Raw genomic sequence first — 27,965 nt, 5'->3', positions numbered from 1 at the left:
GGAGTTTGTGTGCTGCTTTTCCACAGCTCAAACACTGCTGCCTAAAAATAAATGCTAAATGATATCATAGGATTTTCTGTTTCGTTTTTCTGCCTGTGAATGTGAAAGTTAGGTTATATCTGCCAGGTCCATCCTGGGTAATAGCAACAGGGATTTGTTATGGGATGGGGTAAGAGGAAATGAGACATGGTCTGGGATTGATTGTTTTTTTATGGGACTGTGTGTGTTAGTGAAGTATCAATGACTGCCCTGCAGTAGGTAAATATTTTTCTTCTTGTGCAGCTCCTTGCCAATGCTGTAATTTTCCTTTGTGGCAACTTCATGGGTGCATTTCACAAACGCCAAATGCAGGTTGCTTCTTGGGATTTGTACAGATACACCTTAAAGTGCATTCAGGTCCGAATGAAACTGAAGATTGAAAAGAGGCAACAAGTGAGTGAGCTAGTTCATGTTATGAATTGCTTGTTTTCATTTCCAAAGTCTGTATAAATTCATGAGGTAGGTGTCTAATCCATGTTGAAAGGCTTGGGCCAATCTTTGAGATACTCACCTAGTGTCAAAAGTAAAAGTTGTGCCATTTGTAAGAAAAGAAGGAAGTTAATGGGAGGAAGCTGTTTTCTGGGGCTTGTCTACATGAAAATCACAGTATTTGTAACAGCAATGTAATTGCCAGTCATTTTAGTTCATTTATTCCTAGAATAAACTGTTCCTGGGACTGGGCTAAGGTAACTTTAGAGGACATACCCTTAATGCCTTGAAATTACTTGTAAGGTAATTTTAGCAGTTAGTTTTATGCTTCCCTTTTTTTGCATTGAATTCTAAAGTATTATTTGTTCTTATATTTTATTGTCTCACAAACTGTTTTTGCTTTGCTGGAAGGAGAAAACTGGATGCAAAGGGAGAAAAAAATCATATAATAGATTAAAATATTTATTTCTATAATCTGCAGTGGTATTCAAAGAATAGGCAAGGGACATTAATTTCTTACTGAGGAAGGGTTGTAGAGAGATGCCAAAGCTGAAGCTGGAGCACCTTTCCTGCTGTAAATAGGGTTAAGAAGAGCTCTGAAAGGCTCTACCGTGTCCTCTGCCCACCAGTTATTAGATAAAAAAGAAGGGTCTGAAAAGCAACTGACCTGATCAAACTGGAAAGAAGAAAATGCCACACTGCTGGTGCGATGTGTTCTCTGATGCTAATCTTGTGAGATGAGATGACAGATGACAGACAGGCATGAAAGCCTCTGGTCACCTTATGCAGGCAGTGTGCTCTCATTTCCTGGGCGATGTGCTCACTCCCACGGGTGTTCAGGATTTTGGTTTGGATTGGGGTTTTTAATGGTTGCTTGTCTGAAGTGTAGATGTGCTTAAGTCTACGGAGAGCTTTCTTTTCATCCACGTTGTCAGGCAATTCTGAGTGTCCTTTCTGCCACTCACTTTTTCTCCGTGAAAAAGATGTGAGAACTGCAGTTCGGGGTTCCTGATTGCTTCCTTGAAAACTGTTTGCTGTGTCAGCCTTCCAGTGGCCCTGTTATATTCCCTGGGATTATTTGGCTGTCAATTTAAGTTCTTTCCCAGGATTGACTCTCCTGGTACCAAAACAGTAGCTGAGGGAAAGGAGGTGTTGCTATTTCTGGGATCAGTCTCAAACTGAACTGCTGCCTACACCTTGTGTAGACGAGTACTTGGTGCTCAAGGACTGTCTCTTCCCACTGTGATCCCAGGGTATTTCTTCTCGGGGGCAGGCACTGGTTAAATAACCCTGGCAGCTCACTGCTGCCTGCACATGGCTGCACTGGGTATTCAGGAAAAGGGGACAAGGAGTTGGTCCCAGGGGACAGCATTTAGCCTTTTACTTGGCTGCACAATGTGTTAGTCTTGCTGTTGATGTTGTCTGAAAAAGTTCCTGCTTGTAGCTGCTCCACACAACATTTCCTCTCCCATCTCTGCGGTGGGAGAGCCCTTCCTCACTCCAAGTATTCTCTTTTTGTCATCTTCTGCCCAGCAGCTTACCAGGGTCTTCTTTAAAGAATGAGCTTTTGAGTGAGAGCCGGTGTAAAACGATGCCCTGAGCAGTCAAACAATGAAGTCAGCTTGGAGGAGTTTGTTTCTCGTTCACTTCAAAAGATTTCATTTCAGTGGTACTGCTTCAGTTCAGCTGTAGCTGATGCTTCTCTATCTGTTGCTGCTTTTCCAGCATTTGAGACTTTACAAATATTTTTAATACTGAATAAATTGTTACATACAAAACATAACCTTTTACAGAAGCTTTATAGACAATGCCAACATAACACTGACATTAGTGGACAAAAGAAAATGTAATTTATCCAGAAAATGTACTACTGAATACTGACATTCTTGTGTGTGTATTTCATGGTTACAAAGGGATGTCACACCTAGACAATAAGGAAGAGAAGAAGAAATAAGCAACATAACTGTGAAATCAATAATTTGGAGAACAGCAGTGTAAAAATATCTAATATATTTTGGAAAACCTGACATGCATTACTAAAAAGCTATTTGAATAAAGGCATTTTTGTTTTGTTTTTAATGCCTTCTTGCAGTCAGTAGAGTTCTGCAGTTTCAAACTTGCTGTGGTAATAATTTTGCATATTTATTCCTCCCCCCTTTTTTAGGAAAATTTGCTTTTATCCATCCTGCCTGCTCATATCTCTATGGAAATGAAGCTGGCAATCATTGAGCGACTGAAGGAAACAAATGATAACAGGCAAATGCATGACAACAACTTCCACAGCCTATATGTAAAAAGGCACCAAAATGTTAGGTAAGTGGAAACCCTAGAAATAATTGTATTACTATAAACTTCTGATTCTTATCAGTATGTATGGTCCAGTGAAGTTAAAATTTGAAGGCAGACTTTCAGGCTGAAGTGAGTTGCTTTCCTGTTATGGGAAGATAATGTGTGTTGAACCGGTGTGCTGTCTTTTAAATCAGGGGAGATACTTGAACCCTTTTTGCTGGAGTTGTTTCCCAAAGAGGAGAGGGGTGTTTCGTGTTAAATGCATTTCAGTAGTTATGCTGATTATGGAATTGACGTATCTTCATCTTTCACTTTTCCTGCTTTTTCTTTTGTTCTTGTCTAGCATTCTTTATGCAGACATTGTAGGATTCACTCGCCTTGCCAGTGATTGCTCTCCTAAGGAACTGGTAGTGATGCTGAATGAGCTCTTTGGAAAGTTTGATCAGATTGCAAAGGTAGGTTTACAGTTTGTGCTGCAGGATAACGGCTTTTGGAAAAGAAGTCTTTTTGCACAACAGATGGCAGCTGGTGGTAGTCCTGAAATCAGAAGGCAAGGCTGCTTTTGCTTTAAAGTTAACTGGCAAAATCAGATTAAAAGAAAACGTAAAACAAAAATGGGAAACTTAGCATGTTGCTTCTGTAGTTCCAGTTCTTGGGTGTGGAGGTTGATCTGTATGATGTAGGAAATTGTCTGATGGTGATAAGTGATTGCAGCAGGGCTGTAGGAGCTGTGCACAAACTCCACTGAGAGCTTCGCTGTGTTCAGCTCCAAGGTTTGTTTGACTCTGCAAATGGAGAACTCTCAGACACACATTTAAATTCATAAATTCAGAGGCATCAGGCAAAGAGTTCTTTAGCTCAGGAGTGAGCTGTTATTATCCTGTTATTAATGCATACTTAAAAAAAGTGTAAGAATGGGGAGTAGTTTAAAATGGCTCCTATTAAGACATACCCTCAACACTGACCCTTCAGCCTGGCAGGAATTGTTACCACTTCCAGGTGGTGCTTGAGGTTGATCTTTTGCAGCTGTAATCACTGACTCAGGTTTCTATTTCTCACATTACAGGGGCTGTATCACCTACATGTTTGTGTGTTGTGTTCATGAAATCCTAAAAATTTGTAAGAAAAAGTTGCAAAACTCTAAAATTATTAATGTAGCAGAGGAGGGAAATTTCTGTAATTAAACCCTTATGGATATCTTTGAATAAATTCTTAAATTTACTACTGATTAAAACCTGACTAAGATGCTAGTAACATTTTTGACTAAATGACATGGCTAACCTTTCCATTTATCTGAATATAGTTGCTGTTAAGTGTTTAAGTACTGAGAAATAAAAGTTTTTCTATATGTATTGCAACTGTATTGATGTGAAGTAGCTATAAAGGCAGAGTAAGTCATGTCATCCTAGTTGCCAAATGGCAAAATTTCTTTTAATGATGAAGTAGAGCTGAGATTAAACACATTTGGTCAGGTTTTATAACTGTTTTGCAGATACAAAAATAGAAAAAAATTCTAGATTTTGAGTGATGCATTTTAATTTCTCACTGCTGTCTGCAAATTGCGCTCTAATGTCTGGATTTAGTGAGTCAAGGTCTTTTGCAATTCTGTGGTTGAGCTGTGAGAAGAGGTTCCTGCTTTCTGTGCTATTTTTGTTCTGCCAGAAAGTATTCTGTCATCTTTTCCATAATGTACAAATGTTGCAAGCTCCAATTTACCTAATAAAAATTGATGGCTAAGCTGGACACTGAGCTGGATGCTGAAGTGCAGCAGCTCTAATCCAGGGCTGGGTTTCCCTGCTGATCCCTCTGAGCTTGTCACTTGTGGCATTGCTCAGAACCCACTGGGATGGATTAGGATGTGGAGAATGATGGATGTTCCCTAAAGGCTTTAACTGATGAGGGAGAACAGCTCCGTTTGGGAAATTGCCACACATTTGGGCTGATTTTGGAGTTGATTTAGGAAGTGTGTTCCCACAGCAGGTAGGGTTGAAGATCTGGATGTATTGGCTCACCCAAATTAAGCCATCTCTGCTTGTCAGTAAAACACCACACAGCCTTGCAGAATTAGCCCTGGCTTGCTTGCAGCCTCTGTAGTTAAAATTATTCTGTAAAGTGTTAACAAAATACAGTATCAGAGGCTTTTTTGTCTCTCCTCCAGTCATTGGCAGCAGTATCCTCTGTTGCACAGTTAGGAATTTTTTTTGCTGCCATTTACTATTGTGGGCTTTTTATTAGCAATAGCAAGCTGTAGTGTGTGCCAGCTTCCTCTTCAGTCATGTTTGAGATAACAAAAAATCTCCATTTTGCATCTGCACAGCTACCAGGTTGGGTATCTGAATTTCTAAGTTTCCCTTCAGTGCTGGGAGGTTTTATGACACCTCACACTGTTATTTATGAGGTTGTCACGTAAAAATAGGAAAACTGCCTATAATTCAGATGAAGATTAAAAAATAAGAAGATTTCATCCTTTAGATGGTAAATTCTGTGACAGTTTAATTTTATTTATAGTTTTTTCAATTGCACAGAGTTCCAAGAAAAAGGTGAGAAAGTAACAAGATGTTTGATTTCAGAACTGCTTTAAGGAGTCATTTTTGGTCTCTGCAGTGAGCAATGTCCAGGCATTCAGATGTGGGGAAAAAGAAGTAAGCTTTGTTCCAACAAGGACTGGATAAAGCCTGACTTTCTCAAACCAGAGCCTTTGAGCTGTCAGCCTACTTGCAGTTAATTTTTTCCTGTTGAAAACGTTTGGTGTGATTTTGCAGGAGAATGAATGCATGAGAATAAAGATCCTGGGAGACTGTTACTACTGTGTCTCAGGCCTGCCTGTGTCCTTACCAGTTCATGCCAGGAACTGCGTTAAAATGGGGCTCGACATGTGTGAAGCAATAAAGTAAGTATGACACAGAAGGCTGTTTAAAATGCAGATACTGAATTAGGTAATCAGTTTTCTTGTCAACATTCAAAATGTATTTATTAGCTGTAGCTGCACAGTTTTGATGGTAAGTTTGTCTCGTCTTTGCACCAAGTGCATAGTGAGACTAAACAGGAGGAGGAGAGGAAGTGTCCTGCTCTAATCCCCTTCCCGGTGCCTCCGCAGGCAGGTGAGAGAAGCCACGGGTGTGGACATCAACATGAGGGTTGGGATCCACTCCGGGAACGTGCTGTGCGGGGTGATCGGCCTGAGGAAGTGGCAGTACGACGTGTGGTCGCACGACGTGTCCCTGGCCAACCGCATGGAGTCCGCCGGGGTGCCGGGGTGAGCGCTGCCTGCCGGGCACCGTCCTCACCCTGCCGTGTGCCCAGCAGGGCTGTAAACTCTTCATGCTTTCTGATTGCCTTTGCACTGAGCTATAAAATTCTATTCTTAGGCGAGTGACTGCCTCTGGACCTTCCCCTCGTGGGAGAAACGTGTGTCTTCAGCAGTTTGTTGTGTTGACTTAGTTAATCCGTGCTGTACGCAGGGAAAATTGTACAGTTGTGAGTTTAGCTAAGGAGCAGTTGTGCTTCTGGGGTCAACAAGGCCAAGCTGTGTCTTTACCCAGTGTTTCTGCTAATGCATTGATCAGTCCCACTTGATTTATATCAGCTCTATATTCACCACCCCAGCACTCAAACCCTGCAGACAACTCAGAAATTAAAATGCACCCTGATGGGCATCTCCCAGCAAGGAGAGTCTGGAGCTCTTGTTTGTTGTGTATTTGCCATGGGCAGAGTGAAGGGGAGTGGTCTGAATGGGAGGACTGAGGCAGAGCAGGAGTATAATTTGCCATGTGCTGCTCAGTGAAACAAGGATTGGGTCTGAGGTTGGTCTCTTGTACCCTTTTTAAGATGCTCATTGAACAGAGCAAATATAAATGTTTTTCAAAACCACCAGATTTGCATTTTCCTTGTTTAGGAAAGTATATTCTTTTCCTGTTTTCTAAATTAAATTTAAGGATTAGAAATCATCTAAGAAACCTTCTTTCTGTCTGTCTGTCTGTCTTTCTCACTAAAAGAGGCTATTATAAGACTTCTCCATTTTTCATTGCCAAATCAGACTTAGATTTTTTTTCATGGTAGTCTGTGCAAATTGGTTTCTTTTACTAAGTGGTTCTAACCAGTGACATTATTATTTCTCTACCTCAGGCAGCTTTTAGGTATATGCTTGTAATTTAAAATTTAAAATGATTTATCAAGTGATAAGGGGTTATGAATATCAAAATACTTCATTGCATTGGTGACTGAAACAGAAAGAAAACTACTTGGAGCTTGGTTAACAGTACCACCAGCCAGGCTGAAGGGTTTAGTGTGTTGATTCAGCATGATTAAACAAGAATACAGAGTTGTAAAGTTTCTTTTGTTGGTAAAGCAAACAGCATGACTCTGAATATGGCACAAAAGCATACTTTGTTAGTCACGTTTAGGACCTTTGCCTAATCCTGAAAACTGATTATTCTCTTACGGTTGTCAGGTTTACAGTTGATAAGCTAGTAAAATTAAGCTGGTTTAGTTTGTCATGCTGATTCAGAAACATCCTTATTACTTCTTCTACCTATAGCTGTGTAGTATTCACTCATCCAGTTTCAAAACTGGGCAGAGTAAACAACTTCCACTTGTGGAAGACTGAGGCTGACAGGGTGGAAAGAGTATTATTCACTATCTAAATGTTACATGGTATTTGTTTCCTGCCCCTCAGGGAAATTATTTGTTGGAGATTCCTCATTCCAATGTTAGCTAGTCCTGCTCCTTTGGAAGCAGTTTTGTCATTTAGGAGCCAGCTAGAGGTTTTGTTTGAGATAGGAAGCATACTTACTTTGAGTTTCTGAAGACTTTTGAAAGGATGCAGGAAAACGTATTGCTTTATAAGTATTTTCCTTCCAGTGACAGTATCCTTGTTCATCTTTCTTGTGATTTTAAAAATTACTTACATTCACAACAGTGTAATACACTACTAAAGCAAAAAGTAGTAGCATAAAACCAAAACTAAAAAAAATACGCATTTATGGCCTATTCTCTTTAATGTGTAAGTACCTGAAGGCTCAGCATGTGTTATTCTCCTGTCAGCACAGGAAGCTGGGTGCAGTGTGCTGGGTGTCCTGTCCTGGCATGGCAAGGGCAGCAGTGCATGCTCCAGCTTGCCTGTGAGAGCAGCTCCTGGTGATGTGCTTATCCTGGAATCCAGTAAGACTCAGTGACTGCTGAGAGATCACTGCATCTGCTTTGAAGAGAAGTTTGCAGTAAAATTGGAACTGTCCTATGGCAATGTATGATTTGAGGGGGAAAAGGAGAGGAAACTTGGTAAAGTGGAAATGGTGGGTAGTGAACAAATGTACTGCTTTTGGAGTAAGTGGAAGAGCACAGCAAGCTTGCTGCAGCACGTGGCTGTGTTTTAGGGCACAGACATCACCCAGAAGGCCCCAGTCTCTGTGGAAGAAAATGATGTTTTAGAGCAAACTTGAAAATTTCAGATTTGAAGGTTCTCCTTAATTCCAAGTGTGTAGCCAAGGTAACAATTAATATTGTTACCAAGCCAAGGTAACAAATAAAAGCATGAACCTTCTGTAATTCAGCTCTTACTGTTGGCTTTAAAAGTAAGGAAGTGAGGAAGTTTTTATTCTTCCTTCTTAGAAGCTACAGCCAGTAGTTTTCAGGTCTTGGACACATTACCTTCATGCAAACCTATGTCCAGCTTTAGAAAGGAGGTGGATGGAAAGGAGTAAGTGATTCCCTTACTCTCTGTGGTTAGGCAGCAGTGCTGCACACTCCCAGTTTCCATTCTGGAATTATGCTTTTCCCAGCCCTGAGCTACTGGATTGTAGGACAGTGTCTAACCCCTCCATGCCAAAGAAAAGTGGAAAAAAGCATGAGAAGATGAACAAAGAGAAAGTAGAACTTAAGAAATGCTGTTTCATGGACTCACTTCAGTCTCTTGTTGAGAAATTATTTGGAAAGATATTACTCATAACTTACGTAGAAATACATGATTTGGGATGCTGAGTGAAATAACATTTTAGGGAATGTGTGAATGGGTACAGAAAAATCCTGGCCGCTCTCCTCAGAAGTGAGTTGTTGTTGCTGTGTTGCTTTTTCCTTGGATTGTTACACTCAGAAAAGGCAGACTCTCAGAATTCTCCTCAAAGTTAGCAAAAAAACTTCCCCAGCTTTCTTTTCTCAGACTTTGTGTGTATCTCCCCCCACCCTCGTGCATTTCTAGCACAAAGCAGTCCTTGCTTGTGTTTAGTTCCTGGCTTTTCCCTGCCTCTCTCACAACCTGCATGTGAGCCTGCCTTTCTTGTGAGTCATCGGGTCTCCTTTGATTACATTTCTTCTTGTTTCATTTATTTCCCTGCTTATTTCAATTTAATTTTATACCAATGCTATCTAGTTATGGGAAGTGTTTTTTTAGCATGCTTGGTATGAATGATGTACTATAGTAAAAGATTGCAAATATAATTTTAAGTCCTGGCAGGATTTTTCAGTTGGCTGCTAAAGCATGAGATGTCTGAAAAGCAGAAATGTCAGCCTTGGCCATTGAAATGTAAATGAAATGCTTAATGTGACCTTTCCATGAGTGTTTGGGTCTCTTGTTCTTTCTCCCATTCTCAGCCGTGTGCACATCACTGAAGCAACATTAAATCACCTAGGCAAAGCTTATGAAGTAGAAGAAGGGAATGGACACCTGAGGGACCCTTACCTTGAATCCATGAATATCAAAACCTACTTAGTGGTCGATCCAAGGGTATGTATTTGTTTTTAAACACATATATTTATTCAAGTATATACACACATTATAAGTACGTAATGCATACAGCTTTTTCATTCAGGAACAGAACTAATGCATGGTGTGAGTCACCTGAGTAGCTTGGATTTGGGAGTTCAGATCTGAAAGCACATCTTGCTTTTTTATGACATGCCTATTACATTGAAGGTAATAAGTGTTATGCTGAAACCTCTTATGTGACCCACTTAGAGTAAGACCACATATTTGACTATATATTTGTGTGAAGTGTCTCAAAAACCCAGGTCAAAAGATGAGGATGGAGGTATGAAAGAATACCTGTACCATGTGGCCAATTTCAGCTAAGATTTTCCCTGTAAAATAGCATCAGACATCTTCCTCACTAGCTGAAAAGTAAGACTCACCTTCTTTTCAGGGTGTGAAGTTAGCAGCTGCGGGTTGCTCCTTCAGAGCTTGGTAACTACAAATACCTGGAGTATTACTATTTTGAATTGGCTTGTGGTTGATTTGTAAATGTTTCAAATGAAAAAAGAATGCAGGTGAGAACCCTCTTTCCTTCCTGGTCTCTACAGGAGGGAACAACATAGAACTGCTTTTAATTATCAAGAACTCAATCTTACCTTGGTTACATTTTTCAATACTGCAGCCCTCCCCAGTTGTACATGACATATTCTCAGAATGAGGCCTATGTCTATGAAAATGGTCTCTGCTCCCCTGAAAATACCTGTGAAGTGCTATAGAATCATCAGTCATTAATATCTTGGTTTATTCTGTAGTTTTAGCTTCCCCGTAGTTCTGCAAGGGTATTGCTGCACACCCTGTCTGTACTGCCTGACTCAGCACCTGTGGCACAGGGATATAATCTAATGTGGAGTCTGTAATTTGTGGGATCTGTAACCACTGTTTTGATACACCCCAGCTCAGGAATTTGGCACCTTTTTCCCCTGCAGCAGTGCTGACTGCAAGGAAACCGTATCTGTTCATAAGATCCTTTGAGCCCTTGCATCACTGTAAATAAACCTGGTAGTTTGTTGCAGTGTTGCAAGCGAAGTCTTGTAAAGATTTAATAAAATTAATTACGTGTGCTGTGATTTGCTTTCGCTCACATTAATTAAACGAGATAAAGGAATTGAGGTTGGCTGGCACGTTGCTGATGTGCTCAGAGCCCTACCAAACAGCGAGGTCTGTATAAACTACTCAGTACACAGAGCTGCAGTATTTTATAATCTGTCGGAGTTTCTGTACATGAGCGTGCTCCCTTTCTGTTAGTCCAAGCAGTGCCTGTCGAGCAGCCACCTCCCCAAGACGCGGGTGAACGACGGGCTGAAGATGCGCGCGTCGGTGCGGATGACGCGGTACCTGGAGTCGTGGGGCGCGGCGCGGCCCTTCGCGCACCTGAGCCACCGCGACAGCGTCAGCAGCGACTGCTCCGGCTCCCAGGGCCGCCGCAGAAAGGTCGGTCTCCAGCCGTGGCTGGCAGCCTTCAGGGACAGACAGACTGCTCCTGTGCTCCTGTGAAACTCAAAACCCGCCGTGACTTTTGTGCCGAGTGTCTGCTCCTACCCTGCGCGTTCAGCGTGCGCCAGAGCTGAGCGGGTCTCTGCAGCACCTCTTGCAGTCAGAACTCGGCCACATTCCGACTGCCAGTCTCTCTACCGTACTTTAATCATAGCACATTTTCATAGCAAAACTATCTGTTTAAAAAAATAGACCCTCCACATGCTCTCCCTGAAATGGGATTTTATCAGTAAAAAATTTTTAAGATCAAGAATTCTTAAGGTTTTTAAGATTTTAAAATATAGGAAAACTAATTTTTTCCTTCCATGTCCCTTTCCTGAAAGCCAGAAGTAGATGTGCATGCTTTCAGGTATTATCCTGGAGCCATAGCTGTAGTAAATTTTCATTTAAGCATACCTCCATCCATTCAGGTGTGGGGAAGTGGTTTCCAGTCTGCTTGTCTCTGTTGGTGCTTGCTTACTTATTTTGGTGTGTCGAGAAAAATGAGAGGGAAGGTCTGTTTAATTATTTCCTAACAATCTTTTTTGTCAGAAAACACTCACTTCTCGCTGTTAAAGCTGAAAACATTGCTGGAAAGGATTGATTTTTATGAACATTTCTGTTTGAGAATGGTTCTTGATTTCTTTTCTTTATGAATAAAAATGATTTTGGCAGTTTCTTGATGTTTGTTTCCCGTAGTTGTTTGCTATTCAAAGAATGTGTAACTTATTCTTAATTCCTGTTTTGTTTAGGAAATACCTTTGTGTTCTACTGGGCGCCAGAGAACTTCTGATAGGTTTGTCAAGTACCTTCTTTTCTTTTTTTTTTGCTGCTCCTGTGGTCCTCTTGCAGTTCAGTGTGCTGTAAGGATGTGATCATTTGGCTGATTAATCACTGTGTGTATTGTAGTCCTGCCTTAGAAAGGTTAAGCTAAATATTTGGCCTTTAGAAGATTTCTCAGCTCATGTTTGTTATTGTCAGCCGACTCTAAAACGAGCTTCTTGTCTTATTGTCCACCCTGTCATTCAGATTCCATTTTTGTATGCTGGGCTGCAGCAGGATGGGAGGGAATTGGGAAGGGAGAGCCCTAAAGAATAGTGGAAAGATCTGGGTTTGGTTAGTGTTGTTAATGTTTGCCAGTAAAGAATTGCCATGTACAATGGTACCTTTAGCACTGAGTTAAATGAGGAGCTGATTTTCACTTGGGGAACATTCCCTCAGATTGTCAAAACGCTGTCTTGAAAAATGCATGATTTGAGGAACTAGAGAAATGCTTAGTAAAGTGCTCATGGGTGTGTTTTTTAAATCAGTTTGGAGCATTCTGGTTTACCTTTTCCCTGGAAGCTTGCCCCACTGTGTGCTGAGAAAGTGTGCTCTGTACCTGTGACTTGTTTCTGAGTAGCATTTGTCACACAGACTTCATTTCTTCCTCAGAAATTCATCTCAGAAGGGAAGAATGGAGGAAGATATTTATGATGAAATGATGTCAACCATTGAAGGCCTCAGTTCAACTACGTACGCAGTACTTCAATTTATTCTTCATCTTTCCTTTGAGATTAACATGCATTCCCAATTTAAACCTAGATATAAAATTTATTTATAAAGTTATCAGGATTTTTGTCTTGCCCTTTTTTTGATCTTTTTTTTAGTGTCTTTTTAGTTTTAGTTTTTTTAGTGTCTTTTTAGTTTTTATTTAGTGTCTTTTTGGATTTAATTTGAATATGAGAATGTTACTGCATTATTTAGCAAGAAGCCAGTGATCAGTCTTGCTGTTCAATGTTCTCTTTATTAAAACAAGAAGCTTCAGGAAATGGAGCTGAATAAAAAACTATGTATAAAGTCAAAACAGTTTTTGTAGGTAATAAAGTTGCTTTACTGTCTGGTCCACTGAAGGCAAGTGGTCTGTCAGGGGCAGGTAATTCCTTTGGCAGTACATTTGCATGTTAAAACAGACAAACACAGGCAGTGGTGGTGGTTTGGGTTTTCTTTGGTTTTGTTTTGTTTTAATTTAAAATAGAGTATTTAAATTCCTAACTAATTCCTAAAACAATGAATTTGAGAAGAAAAACACTTTCATCTAAATTCTAGGAAGGCTGTACCTCAGGTATTCCTGATAGGAGTCTGATACTTAGGGGAAGTTTTTGAAGGCTGTAAGCCCTCTCTAACATCTGCTGTTATACTTTCCTATTTGTAAGCCTTCGGGAGGTTTGGAGCTACATTTTTCATATAGCTGGCAGATGTTGCAGTGTTGTGGATCTGTCAGATGAATGAAAACATAACCACTGGTTTGTTCTGCTGTGAAGAACCTTGCAGAAGCATCAGATGTGTGTTGAGAGTGGCTGTGGGGTCTCGAGTGCAGCGATGATTTTGTGTCCTGTCCTTGGCCTCTGTGTGCTCCTGATAACCCCGTCTCTCTCTTTGGCTGCAGCCCCTGGTGTGGCAAATCAGATGACTTCTGTGGACTCTCATTGATCTTTGCAGAACCTGGTCTTGAAAAAGAGGTTGGTAAAAACAAAATAATCCTTTTGGTCTTCAATTTGCCCTTCAGAGCAGTATAAGAATATGTTTGAAACTTTTCATTCCGAAACTGGATCCTGGAGGTGATTGCACATCCTAAGAAGTTTCTGGTAACTAATGGAAAGCAGATTTCAGGAGTCATTTGAACTGGTCATTCTTCCTTGAGAACGCAAATATGAGATTGCCTCTAATCTGTGGTCAGATTCTTGCCATAAGGGAGTTAGGGGTTTGATAAATTTTCCATATAAACTACTTCCCTCAAAAGTAATGGGATTTAAAGAAGGAAAGAAAAAAAATGGGATTTCTGCATCCATAATGAAAACACTTCGTTTTCTGTGGCTGTTTCTTTGTAGATATAGTGCTGGTATGTGTTACGTGCAGTGTCATTTTTCTGTTTGAATAACTGCAGTTAAATTTACTGTGGATGTTACTGGCGTAAGTCTGTATATACACTTTAGGTTTATTTCTGTGTATGTCCTTTCTTGATAAGGATTTTGACCACGGGGATTTGTGGAGAGCTGATTTACATACTGCCTTGTGTGCCATCACAAGAATGTACTAAAATGAAGAAAAAATACCCCTGAAATGACCCTGATGGTTTATTCTCTCTGTGTTTCAGTATCGCAACATTCCTATTCTAAAACTCAAGAGTTACTTCGCCTGTGCCAGTTTTGTGTTCCTTTGTATCTTTGTGATCCAGATGCTTATCATGCCCAAGTAAGTGCTGGTATTTTAATTATTTATAATTCAAATTAACCAACAGCTAAAGTGAACCTCATGCACATGGAACTTTCTGGAGTTCCTGAGGGCTTAAATTTAAGAAACATATATAAATTTAACCCATGATAAAGGAGTGCATTCATTCGTTGGCATAAGAGCCAAGATAACAGTACGACAATAAAATAGAAATATTCTAACATTTTGTTGATTAGTACACAAAGGGAGGTGGTCAGTTAAGTAAGAAATCGTATTTTATAAGAACAGTTGGCTGTAAGGACATTTAGCAGTAGGAAAATAGAATTTAGCTGGTTAAACTGTGCTCAGTGATCCTTTTCTGTGGAGCTACAAGGTGGCAACTTTGAGCTGCTTGGCACACCTCTGAGAAAGCAGATGATGGATAATTTGGAAGTTTATGGCACATTTGTTTCTTGTGGCTGTTGCAGTGCAGTTTCCATGTGGTTTATGCACAGGGCAGTGGCTCAGGCCATCAGGAGCAGAATCTCTTAAAGCAGTGATTGTGTAACAGAGCAACTATAACCTGTGTGATGTTATGGTAATTCAGTGCTATTTGAAGAAAAATCGTTTTTAAACTTGGTTTTTTTTGGTGCTTTTTTCTTCTTTTTAGAACTGCAAAACTGGGAATTTCCTTTGGAGTTGTTGCAGTCATCATTGTGCTTGTTTTGTTTGTGTGCTTTGCTGAGAAATGTCTGGTAAGTTTACTTCTAAAAAACACTGCCTGTTTTCAAAACTGGATGGATATATTTCAGCAACTTGGTCTGTCTTTTAGGCTGATGAAATTTTAGTAATTTCAGTAGGAGTTACAGGAGCCTTGAACCTCAGGTTACCAGAAGATTCCGTTTCCTGAAATAGATTTTCACGTCTGAAAATTCTCACAGTAACTGAGAATTATTTGGATGCAAGAATACATGGGTAGGAAGGAGGACTTGGGGTTGTTTGTTTAAAAATATATTTTTATTTTTATGTTTGTCATTAATAGTAACTTTGGTTGTAAATACTGTTGTTCTCTATGAAGGAAACAATATTGAAATAAGTTGGGACAGAAGATCAGTTTTCATAATAATGTATGAAGTGTAATGAAAATTGCAAACATATGAATAATTTATTGGCAACAATTTCATGGCAGCTAGAATTCCAAATTCACCATTACATCAATTAGGACACTTTGCACTTGTAGTTCCTTTTTCTTTGCATTATTAAACGCATGCAATTACTGTTTAAAAATATATAGTGACAGAGAGAGCCCGTAGTGACGATGAGATCAATGATGCAGAGTTTAAAAAAAAAACCAACTCCTTCTCAGTTCAAGAACAGCCTGGGGCCAGGGTGGGGAAAGGGAAGGGATTTTAGAGAAGGGATTTTATAATGTTCCTTGCACTCATCAAACCTGCACTGTGGAAGAGCCAGGGCGAGAGGGAATCCTGAGGTGCTGCTGGGGATGTGCAGCACCACAGCCCTGCAGCACCCCAGTGAGGGCATGGAGCTTTCCAGGGAAAGAGAAATATTAGAGAAAATTGCACTCTGGGATAAAGATTTAGGGCTCATTTAATTGTATGGTTAGATTTATGGATTTTATGTGTGCTTGGTGGATGGATTTTTGCATATATGCCTGTAGAGAGAGAGAGAGGGGTGTGTGTATGTGCATTCACGTGTTTTTTCTGCATGTGTAGAAACACACGTAGAAAACAGAAAATTCCAAGGCTGCCATTGCATCAGAATTGGGTTTTATGCTGGGAGTGTTTTGGTGTAGCATCATGGAATAATGCTTGTAGTCATTAAAATTATATGCTTTACTGGATGTTTTTGTCTCTAGCAACAATTGGAGGATATAGGGATGGCAGGAATGGGGGCTGTCCAGGGCTGGTTTTGGTTCATTAATCTGAAAATGTAGTTCCAAATATAAGATTATAGCTCTATAACTAAAAAATTACAAAATTTTTACTGCATTTTAAACTTTTCTCTAGAACTTTCAAACAGACCATAATTCTGTATTTTTAAAGCACAAATTCAGAAAATTTTAGCACCCAACCCCTTTGAAGAAAGGAAGCATTGTCTTTTTTTTCAGTTGGGGAAAGGTGCTAGACATTGACTCTGAATGACGAGATTGAAAGTTCTAAATTAGAATTCCAGTGAAGGCTCTTGACACTCTCCTTCAGAAAAAAGGTCAACTTTATATTTAGAAATATTTCTTCCCCAGTATCAAAGTGTTATCCCTGTTGCTGAAGCTAATAAATTGTGTTTACAGAAGTGCTGCTCAGATCAGTGGCCTCTCCTGCGCCATCTGTGTGCTGTCTCAGAAAAGGTGGAAACAATGCCTTTACTTAGGCTGCCTTTAGCAGTCATCACTATAGCTGCCTTGCTGATTATAGCCATTTTTAATTTGGTAAGTAATCATATTAACTAATGAACTTACTCTAAAATCCAAGTAACTTCCTGTATTCCTTTCACCAAGTACCATTTGTTGTGCTTTTTCTAATGCCTGATTTTTAACATGAGTTGATTTGCACAGAGATAGTGCATGATGGCAATTAAAAGCATTGCAAATAAAAGCTCCTGGTTTGTGGAACTGAAAGTACACGTGATGGACTTCAGTTTTAGTTTACACCACCTTTTCTTGTTTTCAAGATGGCACTTAGAACAACTCTTGATTGTAACTCTCATTACTAGGATGATTTCCATTTCTTAACGTGGCTTTAAATGTTTGGCAGTGGCAGGCAGCACTTTAAGCAGTTCACTGTGGTATTTGCACTCACTGGTAGTAATGTGGATAAAGGAGGGAAGAATATAGCTTGGCTCTTTTTAAAAGCAAAGGCATTGAGGATAGGAACTGCTGGAGTAAGATGAAAATGGCATCTGACTTTTAAATTTAGTTTGAATATTGTATTGCACCTGGGGTATGTACATTTGAATAACTGTGCCATGTTTTTTATTTAAACAAGCTCTCTGTGTTAACAGTTCCACCTAACTGAGAGTTAACTTGAACTGATGTCCTCCTGATCCCATGTGTTTTTTTGCCTTGCCATTCTTCTGATTCCATGGGGACTTCATTCTGAAAACAATACTGCAGAAAATGCTTAATTTTCTTTTGTTGGGTGTTTTTTTCTGCTGGCTTAGGTCCTTGAATTGACTCACAGTGGTGTCATGTGAACACCACCAGAGACAGGCTGAAAGAAAACAGGAACAGCAGCTGTGAAACGGGGGGATGAGACAAAACCACATGTTTGTGCCAGATAGCTGCTAAATTAACACAGCCATAGTGTAAAACTTTACCCCCAATTAGAAAAAAAGTATATTTTAATCTTCTTGCAGCTTGTGTGTGCATATATGTTTAATGCAACTACATGGGATGCCATTGTATTTCAACACTTATTCAGTAGCACTGAAAAGACAACCAGATCAGCACTCTTTGCAAAATACATGGAGAAAAAAATCAATGATTACCTGCTAGTAAGTTTGTATGGTGGTTTTACCAATGTGTTTTGTTTTGTGATTTTTTTTTTTTCCCTCCGATAAATCAAGACTACTGAAAGGAACAAACCTGCCAACTTTACTGGATCAAATGACCTGTGTGCTACCACCTATGTGAGTAAAGTACCATCTTAATTTCTAGGATTAAATGAAATGAGTCTTGGATGGTGGATATAGAATCATAGAATATCGAACTGAATTAGAAGGGACCCACAAGGATCATCAAAGTCTAACTCCTATCATGTGGCAACATTTTTTTATTTTTTTCTTTCTGTTTATAATGATAGGGTTGTTTAGTGGTTTTTTTGTTTTTTTTCTTAATTGTTGAACATGAAGATTTGCTCATGACACAAGGCAGTTTTAAGGGATATTCTGTATTTTTACATCTAGCTTTCTTGTGTATCTTGCAGGGATTTTAAGAAGTCTGGAGTATTCATGTATAAAACGGAAGTTTTGGTTTATTTCTGTCTCTCAGCATATTTGAAAGGTGTTCTTAGCATTTCTGTAAGGGTAAATTCAGCACTTACTAGTGACACAAAAGTATTCTTTCTGGGAGTTTCACTTTTTATGTCTTTAATGCCAAAGTGGTCTTCTATTTTGGGTTCATCCAAAGGTTTGGGATGCTCTTTTGTCACCTGGTTACCCCTTTAGATGATGGACATATTTTTGAATTATGTGCAGCAGGTTATGTGAGGTGCCTTTCATTCAGGTGCTTATGACAAAATGTTACACATATGAAATGCGCATTGTACTCACCTGGTAATTTTTTGTTCTTGCATGTTTGTAAATCAGAATTTTGAAAACACAACCCATTCCTGTGCAGAGGAAACTGTAAGTAGCAAATGCATCTTAAGCTTGATCTTTGAATGTGGTTTTTATCTGGCATGGTGTACTTATGTTGATTTCTTTGTTTAAATATTTTTGTTTATGTATAACAAATTTAAAAAGTAAACTGAAATCAATATTAAGTTCATCTTTTTAGTGCCATTAAAAATAAAACTTTAAGTGGTTGTAATTTCTTTATTTTAAATTGCAGTGACCGTGAACTCAGAGCATTTGCTGTGATTTGAACATCTCTAAGACAAATTCTGAATAATGCAAAGACTCTTTACATTCCTCTTTTACAGTATTATGCTTACTGCTGTATATTGGGGTTCATTGCCTGCTCAGTATTTCTTCAAATGAGCTTTGAACTCAAAGTTCTCCTCCTGTCCATTGCTGTGACTGTCTACCTCATAATTTTTAATACCCTTCAGCACAAAGAAGGCACAAACTATGGCAACAGTACCAGGTACACTGTAAATGTTTCTTATCCTTTAATGTTTAATTTAAGGAGGTGTTTTTTGTGCACTTACTGGAATATTGGAATATCAGAATCATGTAAGCCAGACACTGCAAACCTTTCTGTAAAGTTAACACTATGGAAATCCTATTAGACCATGTCACCCTTTTTTTTTTCTTTTTTTCTTTTTGAACAAACTGTATGTTCTCTGAAAAAATTCTGTAATGTGGCTTCTGAGATCCCTAGAAGCCTTGGATTACATTAAGGACTAAAGAGTAGAATATTAATGTCATAGTAAGGTTGATCTTATGTTAAGTTATGAAGAAAAGCTTAGCTAAAAGTCTGAGGCTCAAGCTGTGCTTGTGAGACCTTGTAGGCAATAGAATGGTGAAGTCTTCATGTACCAACCTAAGTGCAGATATTTTGAAAAGTAACGATTTACCTGGTCTAATTGCAGAAACTGAAAATACTGAAGAGAAATCACATGCAAAGGCATTACTGTTGGTTTTTAAGTCTTCCTCAGATTCCTCAGCCTAGTCTCATAGCTGAAGATTAGAATAAATTTATTTTGCAGGGGCTGTAACCTGTCAGCACACCTTAAAAAAAGCTTGAGTGATCTTATTCATTCATATGATGAGAATTTAATTTGCATTTGTAAAAAGTAATAGATGTGGTAAGACTTATCTTACTATGAAATATGAGTGGTGATTCAGATACAGGTATGATTTAACTGCGGCCTTTGTCTTAGGAATTCAGGTTTTTAATTTGTCATTGTCTTTCCTTCCACAAAAAAGAGATTTTCTTTTCCTATCTCAAGGTTTTGTTGGCTGTGTTTTTGTAGGGTGGTGCGGGGCTGGAGCTGGAAATCAGTCTGGTGGAAATTAAGATGGCTTCATTAAGATAAAGCCATGTTTACTTGAGTATCTCACTACAATATCTACTGAACAAGGTTTCGACACCCAGTGTGTCCTGATGTGAAATGCACCATTCCATGTGTTGGGCTGGCTGATAATTTCTGTTGTTAGGACAGGACCTGTCCCCAGCCAGCCACTGGCACCAGTGGACAGTGACACTGTGGTGAAAGTCTGGACAGACACTCTCTTCCCCTCACCTCCCACCCCAACCCTCCATAGTGCAGGTTTTCTTAAAGCAAAGAGATGACTTTGTATTCCTTTCTTATTTTCAGGTTTTTCATCAAAGAGCCAAGGATAATGACTAATTTATATCTGGTTCTGTTTTACATAACCCTAGTTTTACTTGCAAAACAGGTATGTATTTAAAATGCAATCTCATAGTTACTTTACTTGCAGCAAGTTGATTTAAATAAAATGCAAAGGTGGTATTCCTTGAAATTGTGCTCTAAATGAGTCTATATTTTTATCTTTTTTTAATATTCTGGTCTTGTGGGTAATGTACTTGTAATAAGTTTTTGGCAATGAAAAACTTTTTACTGTGAAAGGATGGGAAGATTTCTCTAGTTTTCAACAGTGTTTGCATCACAGATGTGAGAACTTCCTAGTTCTTCCAGTTCTGATCTATCTGTATTTCTAAATCAGTATTCATTCTAAATCAACATAGCAATTCAAGATAAAAATAATCATATCACTGAAGTGTCATTTTGGTAAATACACCTGATGGTACCAAATGACATTTGGTCTTAGTGGCTGCTTCATATTTTTCTGACCTTTGCTCTCAAAGCACATTCTTCATAACTGTATAGATTCAAAAGGCCTTGAAAAAACTATTGCTACTACACATCTGGAGAAAATTGCCTAATATTTTTCAGTGAGGTGTTTTATGGATTTAATTTATCATATTTGATCTCTTTGCAGATTGACTATTACTGTCGACTGGATTGTCTGTGGAAGAATAAGTTTAAAAAAGAACATGAACAATTTGAAACTATGGAGAATGTGAACAGGCTTTTGCTGGAAAATGTACTTCCAGCACATGTTGCTGCATATTTCATTGGAGAAAAACGAAATGAGGTGTGTTGAGTCTCTCCAAGTGAAGGACAGCAAATTGGATTTCTGTGATATATATTACACATGATGTGAAAAAGAACAGACTGCAAACTTCTGCAATCTTTGCCTCTTGTTTGTATTCCAGGACCTTTGTAAACCCAATAACCTGTTAACCAGATGGCCTCAAAAAAAAAAAAAAAAGAAAACTTCTAATGTCAGTCCCTGAAATCTGTTCTCAGAATTAGTCAGGACACAGTTTTAGCTTGGCAAATATTTGAATGAGATTTACTGCTTTCCAAAGACTATTTTACCAGGGAGGGTAGGTCATAGTTTTTAGGGAAATTAGTTGAGGAGCAGATAGTATCTCCCAGAGAGAAGTTCATTGATAATGTTTTGTTTTTTTTTTTTAAAGAAATCTCATTCTGCCAGCATGTCATCAGAAAGAACAATGCTGTCTCAGAAGACTGATAATGTCCAAGTAGATGAAAATGTTTAAGATATCTTTAAGGAATCTGTTTTTCCTTAGGCAAATCCACTTTGTTAATGTTTCTGATAGAGTAAGAGATGTGGTTGACTTCATAGGAAAGCTGTAATTTGATTACTGGTTACAAACAATTATCATGAGTGTGAGTATCTGTGGGGGAATGTGGCTGCTGACAATGTGTGGGTTTATTGCTTTCCTTTAGGACTGGTACCATCAATCCTACGACTGTGTCTGTGTCATGTTTGCATCGGTACCAGATTTTAAGGTGTTTTACACTGAATGTGATGTCAATAAAGAAGGCTTGGAATGCTTGAGACTGTTAAATGAAATCATTGCTGATTTTGATGAGGTAATTAAGCTTCTGTCAGAAATGCACTGGATTACATGTTTACTGCAAAATAAATGCTTCACTAGATCTGTGAGCATTAGAGGGGGGGAAAAAACATTTTTATGCTGTACTGATATTCTGACTTCAGCCTTGCAGATTTGAAAGATTTTTTTCCATCTATTTCGGATTTTCAAGTAAATCATCTAATCCACTAGAAGTATGGTTTGAAAGTCCTGAATTTAAGGACTTTACTTCAGTACTTCTGTGCTTTCATTTCATTTACCCATGTGAGTGGATAGAGCAAAACTGTGAAACTAATCCTCAGGATTTTATCTAATCTTCATGTGAGTGACAGTATTGCTAGTATTGCTAAGTTTAATGCTTATGGTAGATGGTATATGACTTCTGGTTAAATACTACACTGAAATATGGTACTAAGTCTAAAGTTTTTGTTTTCTTTCCATTCAAACAGCTCTTGTTAAAACCTAAATTTAGTGGTGTTGAAAAAATAAAAACAATTGGAAGCACCTACATGGCAGCAGCTGGTCTCAGTGTTACACCAGGCCAAGAGAATAACCAGGTATGTTGGCTCTGAATTTGCCTTCAGTGTTCTGTGGGTGCATAGGTGTGTTCAAAGTAACAAAATGTAACATGATACAAAAAAGGAAATCATGAAGGGTGACTTCCTGTAATGTGGAAAAAGATTACAAAATTGTATTATCTCCTGCTGAATTCACTATTTATCTCCTACTTCCATTTTATTTCTGAATTAAGGTATTCAGTCTGTAATCCCAGCACACTTTTTACGTCTTTCATTTTTGATTCCAGTAGTTTTCCTAGATGTAATTCCAGTAATATTCCTAGACGCATAACAGAAGGGCTCTAATAGTAGGGGAGTCAAAGAATGGAAGCCAAAGTAAAGGCCATATCAGAACTGCACAGGACGATTTTTGTGATACCTAAGAACTGGCACAGAAGGAGAATCCTCAAGTGCCACATTAGGTCTGAAACTGTCACCCAGAAGAATTAACACAAATTTCTTTGGCTCATTTTCAGTATAGCAGGTTTGTGTGACATTAAGATGCATATACTAATATACCAAAAATATGTAAAATAAAGCTGAAACCCTGAAGGACAGACATTAATTTGTTATAAAATTTAATCATATCACGCTTGTTGCCTCATAGTCATTCCAGCTGAATTTAATGGAGTTTTGAAATTCTGCAGTTACAAGGAGGAGTGGTCTCATAAACACTCCAGTTACTTCTAGTACTGCTTTGGAGTAGCAGCCTGAGACAGGCTTTCGTGTTGTAATTTGATCATTAATACGTGTTATGACTTGCCCAGGATAGGGAAAGGCAGCACGCTCACATTGGGATTATGGTGGAGTATGGAATTGCCTTGATGAGTAAACTGGACGGCATCAACCGACATTCCTTTAACAATTTCCGCCTACGTGTTGGTAAGTGCTGTTTGTGGGGAACTCCACAGCTCAGACAAGTGAGAAATCAGGTAGGATGGTGTAGGTCCAAGTGCTGAATAGCCAAAGGCAGTATTGGCTGGTCAGTTTTTCAGACAGGCCAAGCTCCTCCACGGATGGGCTATTTCTCATAACTGGAGGGAGCAGCAGGAAGAGTGTAGCTGGATGACTTTGGAGGAAATGAAAAATACAGATGAAGAGTGAAGTACGCTTAGTTAGTGACTCCGACTAAAGACAGTAGTACAGTACAATGCTCATTTCTGTATATTAAAAGAAGAGGAAGAATTTTGCTTTGTGCCCTAGACTTCCCATTTTGCAATGAGTAAGTCACTTCACATCTCCTGAGCCTCAGTATGAATATTTATAGAACAGTACTAATACTGATTACTAGAAAGGTGTTGCAGAGTTAAGTTTTGGGATCCCTTTTTCCCCTGAAGCTACTGCTAACAATGAAGCTGGAAGTCCCATCCCTTTCTGCCTCAGTAATGACACCTGCTTGTGTTTCTGCAGGGATCAATCACGGCCCGGTGATTGCTGGTGTCATTGGTGCCCGGAAGCCTCAGTACGACATTTGGGGCAACACTGTTAATGTTGCCAGCCGAATGGAGAGCACAGGGGAACTTGGCAAGATCCAGGTAAACTTGTGAGCCTTGCAATGTCCAAGGCATTATTTCTAATTGGTTGTGGAATTTTGCTTTAATGTGAATAATCAGAAGAATTTCACAAGTGTTTTTAATTCTTTTCACACAAAGGTCACAGAAGAAACAAGCAAAATACTACAAGAGCTTGGATACTCATGTGAATGTAGGGGACTGATTAATGTCAAAGGCAAGGGAGAACTGAGGACTTACTTTGTTTGCACTGAGACAGCCAAATTCCAAGGCATGGGACTGAACTGAGGCTACAATGACGTTAATCAAAATAGACTTAGGTCTGCCTCCCTTCTGTGAAGACGTAGAATTTCCCTCCTTATGTGAAGGACTTTATTCTAAAAACATGTATATACTGTTCCTATCTCTTCTACATCTCAAGATAAGAGATTTTTTTTTTTTTAATAAAGAAGAATTCTGAGAAGTTCCTAGAGGATACACAACCATCAGTCTGAAGATGACTACTTTTTCCTGAGGTAATCTGAAGATTTACCTGGAACTGCCATGAAGCATTTTCAGTTAGTCGCTTCCCTTACCCACACTGGGAGTCTTAATGGCTCCAGTGACAACAGTGTGGATGCACTGTAGAACTCATTCCCATGTTAAAACATTCCATTGCCTGCTTGACACACACCTGCTTGCAGTATTGTGTTTGTCCTGACGTGTGCAGTGATACTGAGGGCACTGCATATCCTGCTTTTAATGCTGAACAGACTTCACAGCAGAAGACAGCTGAATAATGAGAAGAGGAATGCAAGGAAACTCAAGTGTATCACATGGTAACTGTGCTGAGCTCTTTTGGGGAAAAACCTGAATTGCACAGTATGGGGTTACTTCACCACCCTCGCCTCCTCCACAGCAGTACCTTGTGCTATGCAGATGTTTTCATGACCAAGAGCTGTTCAGAAATAACTTCCATATAGTTCAGCATGTTTACATTATATTACATGTTCTCCTTTGTATTTCTCTGTAATTAGTATCTACATGTGCATTTTGTTCTGTCATGGTAAGTCTTAAATATTTAACTTTAAATTTCAAAAAGTACAAGTGATGGTGAGGAGCATGGAGGACAGACTGACAGCAGCTGCTGTTGCTGATCCCAGCAGGAATTCTAATTCTGTGCTGTGTTCTTGAGGGCACTTAGGGAAGAAAAAAATAATCTGTTCTGAATTGCTGGGAAGCTGAAGAACAGAATTACTAAGATAGTGTTAGAAACAGTAGCAGATACTGTATAAACAGAACTGTGTCTGTGGTGGGGTTTGGTTGTTTTTGTTTTTTTTTTTTTTTCAGTTCTTATTTCTACAGTTTGTCTAGCCACCTGGCTGGTTTCTATGCCTTTCAAAGGCAATGCAGTTTTTTTCCTTAACTGGTTTTGAAGGTTACAAAGGATGTATGGAAAAAAGTATTCATAATTGAAATGTTTCAGCAGAGCCCAATACAGGAAGTATGAGTAGAGCATTCATAAGATCATTGTGGACATGTGTAAAATAGTTTGTAAGGTTTTAAGCTGTTAGTGGCCTTTGCTAATTTCTACACTGGCATTTTTTATTTGCTGCAATCTCTTAATCTGTCTGCTGTTGGTAGAGATGACAGTAATTTGAAAGGCTAACATCTTGTGCCAAATTATGTCTGTAACTAAGGATGGATTTCCCCTTTCCCCATATACCATGTCAGGCTGGACAGCACAGTGATTAGTGAGTACAACAAATGTTTGGTTGAGCGTTACCCCTCCACAAACAGCATTTCCTAAAATTTCTGGGTTTAGTACCAACCTATCCTGGACAAGTGTTTAAGCAGTCCTGTCATCACTGCTGCTTTCCAATTACTGTGTAATTTCTTTAGAAGAGGAAGTGACTATGTTTCAAGACAGGAACAAACCTAAATATTGTCCAGCTGTGGATTAAAAATCGTGCCTGTATTCTTTGTCAACTCTGTAGACCAAATTGTGTGTGTAGTAGGTCTCCAACAGAAAACAGCATGTAAGGAAACCTGAATTTGAGGTTGTCTAGTTCAGGAGTGGGCTCTGCTGAAGAAGGAAGTGTCATACTCCCTTGTTGTGTTAGTGCAAGTCAGTGTAGCTGTTGAATAAACCTTTAAACTGCTTTTGCTACTCTTGAATGTTGTGTATTTGTAGTTACAGGTGCTCAGCAAGCATTTGTTTTGAGATATTTATTGTTTTACAGGACCATGCCTGTGTCAAAGGCTCCTTTCAGCAGTCTTTTATATCATGTTAGGTAAAGTGACCATTTGTCTCATGAATCTGTTTTGAAAAGTGCATTATGCCCATAAATAGAGCTGGCTCTGAAGTGCTCGTGTTCATAGAACTAGCAGACTGTAGTTTTAAGTTATCTATGAAAGAACATTTGCTGTCTGTAACAGCGTTTTGAAATGCTTTTGTTTACATGATGTTGCCTGTCAGGCTGGTAACTTCTTTGGGTGTAACTTCAACTCAGCCTCATTTGCAGAAGTGGCAGAAGAACTGCAGCTTCCAAAGGGGAAGGAGTTGGGTTTGGTTGCAGGTTTAAAAAGAATGCTCTCTTGGTGTGCTGTGCACAACCTTCTTGGGGAAGTTAGAAACTGTGTAATGAAAGAGGGTGACTAATTTCTCACCAGAACTGGAACTGTATGAGAGCTATATTCAACCACAGAAAGAATTCAATTTAACAGGCAACTGTATTGAAATAATTGTTTTCAGCAGTCCTTCTGAGTGAACTGTAAAACTTAACATTGAAGAAACAATCTTGGTGGAAAAATCTTCCTTGCAGCATTTTTTCTTAAATGGAAAAAATGGCACTGTATCTAATTGGAAAAGCTAATAACATCTGGAACTAGGACTCTGTTTTAAAGAACAAACTTGTTTTTACTATGAAATAAAAAACTTCTTGAAACATGTCTGGTTTTGCAGTTATTTTGATGGAGATACTCATGAAAAGGAAGCATAGTTTTTGTAGTGCTGCAACTTAATGGAACTGTTTTGACTCATAAACTAAACTCGGTGTTTATCTTTTTAAAAAATGCTGCTAGTAGAAAATGCTTAGAGTGAAATCCATGTGTTCAACAGCTGATGAGAAATGCTAATACTTCTGTCACTGGCAGTCACCTCCTGCACCATCTAACAGGTGAGTGATGGGCAATGAGATTCAGTGGAAGGAGCCAGTAAGGATTTGGCTGGCACATTTGCCCTGAATATTGTTTTTTTCTTGTAGCTTGAAAATAAATTATTTATATATTAATGAAAGAATTAATTCATTTCATTTTGAATGAAAAAATTAATTAAAATATATAAATAAATTATTTATATATTAATAAAAAAATTCATTAGTAAAAATTCAGGTGCTATTACCTAGAATGAAAAAATTCCAGTGGTGTCTGTTAACTCTTCTGGGACAATTGAAACCACTGGAGAAAACCCCAGGCTGACAGTTAAAAATTTTGCAATGTATTTTAGTAATTGTGAAAGTTTAAAAAACAAATCTTTCTGCGGCATTTTTAGAGAGGAAGCAAGGATGATGTTGGCCATAAGACTGAGGGGAGAGGGTGGAATTCACAATGCTGTTTAGCTTGGAAGCTACCTTTTGGTTCAGTTCCTTGCCCCTGCAGCCATCAGGGATGTCTGGAACCCTACAGCTCATTCCTCTTGACTCCAGGGTTATACTGGAATCACAGACTAACGAAAAGCAGCATTTGGAAACAATTAAGGATGCCTGTGGTAGAAGCCATGCCCAGCACTGTGTGATGGTGTGAAGAGTAAGAGGAGAGCACAGGGAAAAGTCTCCTTGGGAGGGCCAGTGACTGTACCTGCATCCCCTGCACTGCTCGGGTTCTTTGTCTAAGAGCTGTGCTGTTGGTCTGCACCTCTGCTGAACAGGGAACTGTCTTCTAATCTGAGAAGGCTTCGAAATGTATGTTCCTTTCTGATAAACAAGCCTAGAAATACTATCCAGTGTCTTCTAATACCTCTGCATAATATGAAGAACTGTCTGCCTGAGTGTCTCAGAGATGACTGTACCACATACACGGGGTACTTTTTCCTGCTGACAGTAGGCAGGTTTGTTAGCCTTACTTCTGGTCTTGGGTCTGAG

General features: G+C 39.0%; 2 protein-coding genes across 2 annotated transcripts in view; one reads left to right on the top strand and one right to left on the bottom strand.

Moving 5' to 3' along the window:
* ADCY7 (adenylate cyclase 7) overlaps positions 1-26,775 on the top strand; it is a 31,489-nt gene extending 4,714 nt beyond the window's left edge. Inside the window, exons 4-26 of the mRNA XM_066327881.1 lie at positions 283-432; positions 2,633-2,781; positions 3,101-3,212; positions 5,520-5,647; positions 5,855-6,013; positions 9,343-9,475; positions 10,745-10,930; positions 11,725-11,768; positions 12,407-12,487; positions 13,401-13,473; positions 14,109-14,206; positions 14,835-14,919; positions 16,473-16,610; positions 17,747-17,809; positions 18,488-18,526; positions 18,823-18,986; positions 20,164-20,245; positions 20,810-20,965; positions 21,628-21,774; positions 22,226-22,333; positions 23,101-23,215; positions 23,744-23,868; positions 23,986-26,775. Coding sequence (XP_066183978.1) covers positions 283-432; positions 2,633-2,781; positions 3,101-3,212; positions 5,520-5,647; positions 5,855-6,013; positions 9,343-9,475; positions 10,745-10,930; positions 11,725-11,768; positions 12,407-12,487; positions 13,401-13,473; positions 14,109-14,206; positions 14,835-14,919; positions 16,473-16,610; positions 17,747-17,809; positions 18,488-18,526; positions 18,823-18,986; positions 20,164-20,245; positions 20,810-20,965; positions 21,628-21,774; positions 22,226-22,333; positions 23,101-23,215; positions 23,744-23,868; positions 23,986-24,132 — 2,682 coding nt within the window. The 3' untranslated portion in view covers positions 24,133-26,775. The remainder of the gene's footprint in view (positions 1-282; positions 433-2,632; positions 2,782-3,100; positions 3,213-5,519; positions 5,648-5,854; positions 6,014-9,342; positions 9,476-10,744; positions 10,931-11,724; positions 11,769-12,406; positions 12,488-13,400; positions 13,474-14,108; positions 14,207-14,834; positions 14,920-16,472; positions 16,611-17,746; positions 17,810-18,487; positions 18,527-18,822; positions 18,987-20,163; positions 20,246-20,809; positions 20,966-21,627; positions 21,775-22,225; positions 22,334-23,100; positions 23,216-23,743; positions 23,869-23,985) is intronic.
* The window catches only part of ZNF423 (zinc finger protein 423), a 581,899-nt gene that overhangs the window by 398,428 nt on the left and 155,506 nt on the right, over positions 1-27,965 (bottom strand). The gene's annotated exons all lie outside the window — the stretch shown is intronic.

This window comes from Sylvia atricapilla, chromosome 12 (assembly GCF_009819655.1).
Source record: "Sylvia atricapilla isolate bSylAtr1 chromosome 12, bSylAtr1.pri, whole genome shotgun sequence".
Taxonomy (NCBI): Eukaryota; Metazoa; Chordata; class Aves; order Passeriformes; family Sylviidae; genus Sylvia; species Sylvia atricapilla.
The sequence above is the reverse complement of the archived record's forward strand: the minus strand, read 5'-3'. Positions and strand labels throughout refer to the sequence as shown.